Source organism: Pogoniulus pusillus, chromosome 6, assembly GCF_015220805.1.
Source record: "Pogoniulus pusillus isolate bPogPus1 chromosome 6, bPogPus1.pri, whole genome shotgun sequence".
Taxonomy (NCBI): Eukaryota; Metazoa; Chordata; class Aves; order Piciformes; family Lybiidae; genus Pogoniulus; species Pogoniulus pusillus.
The window spans coordinates 4,540,610-4,550,564 of NC_087269.1; the positions used below are offsets into that span (position 1 = coordinate 4,540,610).

Consider the following 9,955-nt stretch of genomic DNA (forward strand, 5'->3'; position numbering starts at 1 on the left):
GAGCAGCGCCGCGGGGTCGGGCACCGCACCGGCGAGCAGCGCCGCGGGGTCGGGCACCGCACCGGCGAGCAGCGCCGCGGGGTCGGGCACAGCGCGGCCGAGCAGCGCCGCGGGGCCGGGCACCGCACCGGCGAGCAGCGCCGCGGGGTCGGGCACCGCGCGGCCGAGCAGCGCCGCGGGGTCGGGCACGGCACCGGCGTGCAGCGCCGCGGAGCCAGTCCCGCCCCGCGGCTCCCGTCCCGTCCGTCCCCGCGCCCGCAGGGCCCGCCTTCCCCCGCCGCTGCCGCTCGCAACATGGCTGCTGCGCTGGGCAGGCTCCTGCGGGCCGCGGTGAGTGAGAGAACGACCTCTGCTGCTGTCTCTTCTGCCCCACTCCCGGCGGCTCTAACCCGCTCTATGTCCCCGCAGGCCCCCACCGTTGCCGCCACCGCCGGGAAGAGGCTGACGGCGCGGCCCCTGCCCTGTGCCTGCCGCCACTTCAGCCTCGGTAAGTGCGGCGGGGACGCAGTCGCCTCTGGCCATGTCCCGGGCCGGGCGGTCGGCGTTCGGGAGGGGGAGGAAGAAGGCCGCTCGGCGGAACGGCTGTGGGCGGCCCGGCGCTGCCTGCAGCTCCATTTTCTGCCCCGCAGGCTGCTCGCGGTTTGCTCCAGCGGTCACGCAGCATGCCCCGTTTTTTAAGGGAACGGCTGTCGTTAACGGAGAGTTCAAGGAGCTGAGCCTGGACGACTTCAAGGGGAAATACCTGGTCCTCTTCTTCTACCCCCTGGACTTGTGAGTGCAGGTTTCCTTCCTTTTAGATGGGCCTCCTGCCGTGCTGAAGGTCATCAGAAGTGCTGCAGATCATTGCTTACTGAAGCGGTGAGGTTTGCAGGGCAGATGTGGCTGTGCCTAGAGCATGTGCGGTCAGACTTGGGTGCAGACAGCCACTCTGTTTTAAAGCAGTGGATCTGGCGGCTGAAGAGCATCTTCTAGCTGCCAGGAGTGCTTCAGGAAGTAGACATGGCCTTGCAAGCATGGTTCTGCTTGCACTCAGATCCCAGAGGTGAGGGTTATCACAGTATCACAGTGTCACAGTATCACCAAGGTTGGAAGAGACCTCACAGATCATCAAGTCCAACCCTTTACCACAGAGCTCAAGGCTACACCATGGCACCAAGTGCCACGTCCAGTCCTGCCTTGAACAGCTCCAGGGACGGCGACTCCACCACCTCCCCGGGCAGCCCATTCCAGTGTCCAATGACTCTCTCAGTGAAGAACTTTCTCCTCACCTCCAGCCTAAACCTCCCCTGGCGCAGCCTGAGGCTGTGTCCTCTTGTTCTGGTGCTGGCCACCTGAGAGAAGAGAGCAACCTCCTCCTGGCCACAACCACCCCTCAGGTAGTTGTAGACAGCAATAAGGTCACCCCTGAGCTTCCTCTTCTCCAGGCTAACCAATCCCAGCTCCCTCAGCCTCTCCTTGTAGGGCTGTGCTCAAGGCCTCTCCCCAGCCTCGTCGCCCTTCTCTGGATACACTCAAGCATCTCAATGTCCCTCCTAAACTGGGGGGCCCAGAACTGAACACAGTACTCAAGGTGTGGTCTAACCAGTGCAGAGTACAGGGGCAGAATGACCTCCCTGCTCCTGCTGACCACACCATCCCTGATGCAGGCCAGGATGCCACTGGCTCTCTTGGCCACCTGGGCACACTTCTGGCTCATGTTCAGGCGAGTATCGATCAGTACCCCCAGATCCCTCTCTGTCTGGCTGCTCTCAGCCACTCCGACCCCAGCCTGTATCTGTGCATGGGGTTGTTGTGGCCAAAGTGCAGCACCCTGCACTTGGAGCTGTTGAATGCCATCCCACTGGACTCTGCCCATCTGTCCAGGCGGTCACGGTCCCGCTGCAGAGCCCTTCTGCCCTCCAACCCAGCCACATCTGCCCCCAGCTTGGCGTCATCTGCAAACTTGCTGATGATTGACTCAATGCCCTTGTAGTTCAGGGCTGCACTGGAGGCTCCTTGTGAGCAGCACGGCCGTCAGAACTGGAAGTAGAAAGTTCCAGAAGGTGGAAAGATGGGGTTGAACCTGTCCAGGAAACTTGAATCACCCAGATTATCCTGGTATATATAGACATGTGGGGAAGGATTTAACCTGCAGTCCTTGCTGCTGCAGTCCCCAAACCTCTGTCTAGAGAGTGCCTAGCAGGCAGTTTGTCCATCTCTGCAACATGTCTGGAACTGAGAGTTGAAAATGGGTATCTCAGCCTGGTGGCTGTGGCTATGGCTGTTGCTTTTGAGTCTGGCTGACACTAACACAGAGCAGGAAACGTGTTCACAATTATCATGCTAAAGAAAAAGCTGTGCTGCCGTCAGTGCCTAGGAACAGATGCAAGAGCTGTCTCTGAACAGCCTGCAGAATTGTGACAGCCTGCTCTCTCTTCCCACCCAGCACCTTTGTCTGCCCCACAGAAATTGTGGCTTTCAGCAACAAAGCAAATGAATTCCGTGATGTGAACTGTGACGTGGTGGCAGTTTCTGTGGATTCCCATTTTTGTCATCTGGCCTGGATAAATACTCCACGAAAGGTATGACCTGAGCAGCTGTTTGGGGCTTACGCTGTTTTGTTTGCTTGCTTTTCACCAGAGCTCCTGAGAAGAAGAGTTGAATGAACAATTGTGCAAACACTGATGTCAATGGGCTGCCTGCAGAGATACGCAGAATGGTTTAGCTTCTTCATTTGATGGCATAATTCTGTCCTCAATGTCCGTTTTCTTCGTGTTTTCCTTAATGATTTAGGAGTGTTTTTTCATCTTTATTGTGCTCTCTTGATAGTCTTACAGTTAGGTGATACCCTTGTGTGATGGTTTGGGGGTTACCCCGCCCCTCCCACACTTTGTATTTGCCCCAGCTAACTCAGATGGACCCTGGGAATATAGATGAAGCAATTTATTTACAGCTAGCAGAATTTACAAGCAGCTATTTACAATATATACAGCTATATACAATTATATACAGAAATATACAAAGGATAAACAATACAAAAGCACAACTCCCCTCCCAGAAACCTGAGTCCCCAAGAGGGGCTCTCAAACCACCCCAACGCCTCCCCCAGCTCTCTCAACCTTACCCCAGTCCTCAGGAAGAAAAGAGGTGCAGCCAAGAGGTTAGGGAGCAGGGTTAGTAGGAGCAGGGTTAATGAGATGTGACCAGGTCTAAGGCCAAAGCAAGAGTGAGAGACAAAATGGAGAAGAAGTCTCTCTTCTTCCCAGAGCTCTCAGCGAGACTGTGAGAGAAGTTGACATCAGTTGTTTTCATTTCACTGCCCGTTATCTAGTTCTGTTACCAAAACATTCCAGCTTGCTTCAAACTAGCACACCTTGTGTGATCACCAACAAAGACAAATAGTATGCATGTCCCTGTCTTGAACTGCTTGTTACAGCTGATGTCTGCATCATGACAGAAGATGAACAGCAGGTCTTTAGTTGTTATTAACCAGTACCTAATGGTGGGGTCTTCAGGACAGAAGCAGAACCACCACTGGAGTGCTTGTATTATGAACTCTTACTTGCTGAAGTGGTTCCACTTTTGCAGTACAAATGAAGCTCCTTAGATTCCTTCATGGTAATAAAGATGCCCTCCTACTGGATAGGAGGCTCTTTAAGATACGTATAAAATGCATGCTTTTGGCCACACAAAGCATCTCACTGGGGTGTGGCTAGTTGTAAAGCATCTGAGGTGTCACAGAAAGGTGTGCAAGTATCCCATGCCATCAGTCATTGCCCATGTGAACAGCAGGCTACAGTGTGATGGGTGCTCTAAGCTGCCCAGCTCTGCTGCTGTGACAAACAAGTCAGGTAGGAGAGTTTGCAAGATGTGATACAGCTTGGCTGAGCCCAGCAGGAGGATTTCATTTTCTGCAGGCTTTGTTCAGTGCTCCAGGGTGTGACTCTGGACTGACTCTACTGCCTCCCGTGAAAGCTGTTCGGTGTGTGCAAGTTGGGCACTGCTTGGGGCACCGGCAGCAAAACACCCTGCAAAGGGTGGAAGGAATTCCACGGTGGCACAGATGAAGCTGACACCCAGAGGCTTCTCCTGTATCTGTGCTCAGAGCAGAGGAGCATTTGCATGGTCAGGGACTCAGTGACTGACGTTGCACAATGATGCACTGACAATGCCAGGAATAGAAAAGCTAACAAACTCTGGGCTTGTTTCAAGGACAGAGAACTTATCTCTTCCTCAGTTTCACTATGTTGCAGAACTGAAAAAAACATGTTGGTTGACTCTCCAAATACTATTTCAATTGATCTGGGGGAGAAAAAAGGTAATGCATGCACAACACAGACAGAGGAGCAGAACTCTGACCTACCTTGCTCTTAGAAGCCTTGTGACTTGTCTGGTTGCAGTGTGCAGGTTTGTTTTCCCTTCCCTCCCCACTGTGTTCATCTCGTTTAACTTTGAACACCTAAACGGTAGGAATTTAGGTTTTCAAAGCTCCTGAATGGAGCACAAGGGAGATTGCCTGAAAACTTGTGGTGGTTGTCATAGGTAGCCTTTCACCAGCGAAATAAGCAGGTCTAAGATGCTGAGTGCAAAAGTAAGTTTTCATGTTCCAGAGAAATCTGATGTTCCTGACTGCTTTAAACCAAACCAAACCAAACCAAAACCTACCAACCAACAACCTCCCACCCCCGCTGTGGTTCCTTTCATGGAGCAAATGGCATGGCTGTCTTTTGCTGCTGGCACACCCTCAGCTGCTGGAGAAGGATAAGCCTGAAAGATGCTCTGTAACAAAAGGCAATCTTGCTCTGTTCTGCAGAGTGGTGGTTTGGGTAAAATGAATATTCCAGTGCTGTCGGACCTCACAAAACAGATCTCTCGTGACTACGGTGTGCTGCTAGAAGGACCTGGCATAGCACTAAGGTAACAAAAGACTGCTGACAACTCTGCTATGACACAGTCTGATATGAAACATGCAGGGGAGACTGCACAAGAATTCTGTAAAGTCTGGGAAGTTGTTAGGTTTTTTTTCCTAATGGATTCTACCTTAGCAAAAGGACATCTGGCCACAGAATCATAGCATGGCTTGAGCTGGAAGGGATCTTAAAGATCATCTAATTCCAACCCCCATGCCATGGCTGGGGACACCTTCCACTAGACCAGGTTGCTCAAGGCCTTATTCAGCCTGGCCTTGAACACCTTCAAGGGAGGGGAGCATCCATAACTTCTCTGGACAACCTGTTCCAGTGCCTCACCACCCTCACAGTAAAGCATTTCTTTGTAATGTCTAATCTGAATCTACCCTTTCAGTTTAAAACTGCTACCCCTTGTCCTGCCAGTACACATCCTATCTTTCCTGCAGGCCCCCTTGAAGTACTGGAAGGTTACTACATGGTCACCTTGGAACCTTGTCCCTTTCCTTACTCCCTGGTCATCTTCAGTAACAATACATCAAACACTGCTCCTCCCAACTCTGATATGTACATCTCAGAATACTCTGCTGAAACAGTTCATCCAATTCCTTGCCTTTGGTCTTGGAATGTGATGTGCATTCCCTAAATTCTTTGTTCAATTACAGAGGTCTGTTCATCATTGATCCAAACGGGATCATCAAGCATCTAAGTGTCAATGATCTCCCTGTGGGTCGCAGCGTGGAAGAGACTCTCCGCTTGGTGAAAGCATTCCAGTATGTGGAAACACATGGAGAGGTTTGCCCAGCAAACTGGACTCCAGACTCCCCTACAGTAAGCATCTGCTAAATACCACGTCTCTAAATATAGACACTGGCATACTGCTGCCTGGCTGAAGGGCTGAGAACCACTTTAATGGGGACTGCTTGACTGAATCTTTGCCTTTTGTCTAAATCTGAGGCTTTAAGTGCTTGGATCAGATCAGTCTGATACTAAATGTGTGATTTCTGTGATGGAAGCCAGAGGTTTAGGAGACACAAAGTGTAGCTAAATTTGACTTGCATTCTCAGAATCACAGAATTAACCAGGTTGGAAAAGACCTCTAAGATCATTGAGTCCAACCTGTCACCTAACCCTTCTAATTAACTAACCCATGGCACTAAGTGCCTCATCCAGCCTCCTTTTAAACACCTCCAGGGATGGAGACTCCACCACATCCCTGGGCAGCCCATAATTCTCCACCAGCCCATAGTTCTCCACCAGTTATCTTAAGAGTTCCTAATTATTTAATGCCTTGCAGAGAAAAATGTGTTAGATACTTGAAATTTGCAGGTAGGAGTTTCTACATCATTGAGGCTTTCATGGAAGGGTTTAGGTTGGGAGTCACTTCAAAGATCATCTACTTCCAATCCCAATACATCAAGCAAGTGTAGAAATAAAACTGATCTATTACTTCTATAAGGCATGCATGGATTTTCTTGGATAAAGTATCAAATCTGTAACTTTTTAAACCTTAATTATAGCATATAGTAACTAATTTCTTTTTTTTTCTTGACAGATCAAACCAAACCCAGAAGGTTCTAAAGAATATTTTGAGAAAGTGCATAAATAAACAGTCAAATGATGTGGACAAAATGTAGGCACTGTAAAGTTGAAGACATTAGGGAAGAAGCTGTGATTGTGAAAATTAAAAAGAAAATTAAATCAAAAGTTCTTATGTTCTGATGCTTAAAAAAAATTAAACACTGAAATATTTACTGACTCCCTTGTCTTGTTTTAAAAAGAAGGGTTGAAAATAAGGCTTTTCCTCCTTGCTTTTGCCAGCTTAATGGATTTGTGTGGTTTCTCTTCCTGACTAGCACAAGTACATAAAATACAGTTGTCTTACACTGGGTTGTTCCATTTTCCCTTACTAGCTTTGGACCAGTGTCCTGTGTTTTCTCACATGAAAAAAAAAGACATTCCCTACCAAGCCTTTGAGACAATGGAAGCAATACAGAAAATAGAATTTGGATGCAGCATTTGTAATTTTAATCAGTTTTGCAAAAGAAGAGATGAATGTAACAAAAAAAGGCACTCAGCTTTAGTGTGTAAATGCACTATGACTTGAAATGAATGCCATGTGCCATTTTAATCCTGCATGTAGTTAAAGATGTAGTGCAGCTATGCAGGAGCATTAACAACCCATGAAGATTATGCATTCTGCTTGGGAGATGGTAAAAATACTGAATCTCACCACTGTGCTTCTGGAGCTTAATGACAACCTTCTGTCACTTAGAGTCAAGCAAATAAATAATGCTTTGTCTCCAGGAAGAACTGAAGGTGAAGTGTTGAACTGTCTGAAAACAATGTCTGTAGCTATCATAATAAATCTTAACATTGACTGGCAGCAGCTGTGTTGCTTTTCTTTTCACTTTCCCCCTAAACATTCTGTTTTCATTCTGCTGAGATCTCACCTGGAATATTGCCTTCAGTTTTGGGATCTCCAGTTCAGAAGGGACAGGGATCTACTCGAAAGAGTCCGTGGGAGGGCTCTGAAGATGATTAAGGGGTTGGAGCACTGCCCTATGAGGAACGTAGGGTTGTTTGGTCTGAAGAAGACTTAGAGGGGATCTATTCAATGTTTGTAAATATCTGAGGGCTGGGGGACAAGAGGGAGTGAAAAACCTCTCCTCATTCGTGCCCTGTGATAGGACAAGGGGCAATGAGGATAAACTGCAGCACAGGAAGTTCCACCTCAACACGAGGAAGGACTTCTTTACTGCAAGGATCACAAGCACTGGAACAGGCTGCCCAGAGAGGTTGTGGAGTTGTCCTCTTTGGACACTTTCCAGCCCTGTCTGGATGTGTTCCTGTGCAACCTGAGCTAGATTCTATGGTCCTGCTTTGGCAGTGAAATCGGACTCAAGGATCTCTGGAGGCCACTTCTAAACCCCTAACAGGATCTTGTTATCTGCATTCTGAAGAAGTTGGATAAGTTGCATTGCATTAGAAACTATCTTCCATACCTTTTCTTAACCACTGCCATTGCTTTTGAGTGTGTGCTGTGGTGAGTGGGAAGTACCCAGTAAGTAGCAGGTGTGCTGCTGAGGGCTGGCTAAATCTACACCACACTGGATGGAGTTGTGTTTTTCACCTCCTGCCTTTTGGACCTGGGAACAGGACTTGAAGAGATGCCTAAGGGAACCACCTGGCAAAGTAGCTGCTGTGTCATAAATTAGCTTAACAAGTATGCTATAATGTAAGTGAAAGGATGAAAAGTTGTATCAGGGGAGGTATAGGCTGGGTGTTAGGAGGGAGTTGTTGCCGGAGGGAGTGATTGACGTTGGAATGGGCTGCCCAGGGGGGTGGTGGAGTTGCCATCCCTGAAAGTGTTCAAGAAAAGTCTGGAGGGGGCACTCAGTGCCATGGTGTAGTTGACTGGCTAGGGCTGGGTGCTAAGTTGGACTGGATGATCTTGGAGGTCTTTTCCAACTTGGTTGATTCTATGATTCCATAAGCCTGCTGTGTGGTGCCTGGTGATGCTCCATGTTTCAGTACTTGCAAATCTCTTTTCAGCTCAGGTATTGTTTTGTGTAGTCCCACCAGTATCCATGCAATTCTTCCTGTGCACCCCATCCCCTGGACCTACAAAGATGTGGAGTTATCCCCTGCACAGCTCAGTAATGCACAATGACACACTAGGGCTGTTGGTGGCAGCTGTACCCAAGAAACTGCAGGGCAGTGACACTGACTACAGGCTCACACTAGTATGGGTTGGAAGGGACCTGAAAGAATCATAGAATCACAGAATGGTTTAGGTTGGAAGGGACCTCAAAGGTCACAGTATCACAGTATCACAGTATCACCAAGGTTGGAAGAGACCTGACAGATCATCAAGTCCAACCCTTTACCACACAGCTCAAGGCTAGACCATGGCACTAAGTGCCACGTCCAACCTTGCCTTGAACAGCCCCAGGGACGGCGACTCCACCACCTCCCCGGGCAGCCCATTCCAGTGTCCAATGACTCTCTCAGTGAAGAACTTTCTCCTCACCTCCAGCCTAAATCTCCCCTGGTGCAGCTTGAGGCTGTGTCCTCTTGTTCTGGTGCTGGCCACCTGAGAGAAGAGAGCAACCTCCTCCTGGCCACAACCACCCCTCAGGTAGTTGTAGACAGCAATAAGGTCACCCCTGAGCCTCCTCTTCTCCAGGCTAACCAATCCCAGCTCCCTCAGCCTCTCCCCCTGTAGGGCTGTGCTCAAGGCCTCTCCCCAGCCTCGTCGCCCTTCTCTGGACATGCTCAAGCATCTCAATGTCCCTTCTAAACTGGGGTCATCCAGTTCCAACCCCCTGCCATAGGCAGGGACACCTCCCACTAGAACAGGTCCCTCAAAACCTCATCCAACCTGGCCTTGCACACCTCCGGGGAAGGAGCAGCCACAGCCTCCCTGGGCAACCTGTGCCAGTGTCTCACCACCCTCACTGCAAACAACTTCCTAACGTCCAGTTTCAATCTCCCCTCTGCCAGTTTAAACCCATTCCTCCTCGTCCTGTCATTGTAAGACCTTGTCAATAGTCCCTCCCCAGCCTTCCTGCAGCTCCCTTCAGATACTGGAAGGCCACTACAAGGTCTCTGGAAGCCTTCTCTCCTCCAGGCTGAGGAGTCCCAACTCAGCCTGTGCTCATAGCAGAGCTGCTGCAGCCCTCTGAGCATCTTCGTGGCCCTCATCTACTTCCAACCCTCCTGCCACGCTCTGCTCCCCTGGCTCTATCTCACCTCAGCCGCTGTAAGGCAAAGCGGAGGTCGCGGGGGTCTCCTCGCAGCCCCACGCCTTGGCTCTGCCGTGCCGGCTGGCGCCGGGCGAGGAGAAGGGGACAAAGCGGTGGGACCTTTCCTGATGGCGATCCGCTTCTCCTCGCTGCGAGCTGAGCGCCCCCGCGCCCTGCTGCCGCCTCCCTCCGCCCTCGCTCTCTCCTCCGCCGCAGGGCAGCGACGCCTCCGGGCGCAGCCGCCTCCGGGGCGCCGAGCCCACCCCGCGGGGAGCGCGGCCGGGCCGGGCGGGCGGGGGGTACCGTAGCGCGGCGGCACCG

General features: G+C 50.5%; 1 protein-coding gene across 1 annotated transcript; it reads left to right on the forward strand.

The window, feature by feature from the left end:
- Positions 1–223: 223 nt before the first annotated feature.
- Positions 224–6,644, forward strand: PRDX3 (peroxiredoxin 3). Its single transcript, XM_064144271.1, has 7 exons — positions 224–330; positions 409–487; positions 630–771; positions 2,426–2,561; positions 4,793–4,896; positions 5,552–5,717; positions 6,442–6,644. Exons 1-7 carry the CDS (start codon positions 295–297, stop codon positions 6,493–6,495), a joined length of 717 nt encoding a protein of 238 aa, XP_064000341.1. The 5' UTR covers positions 224–294; the 3' UTR covers positions 6,496–6,644.
- Positions 6,645–9,955: the final 3,311 nt, after the last annotated feature.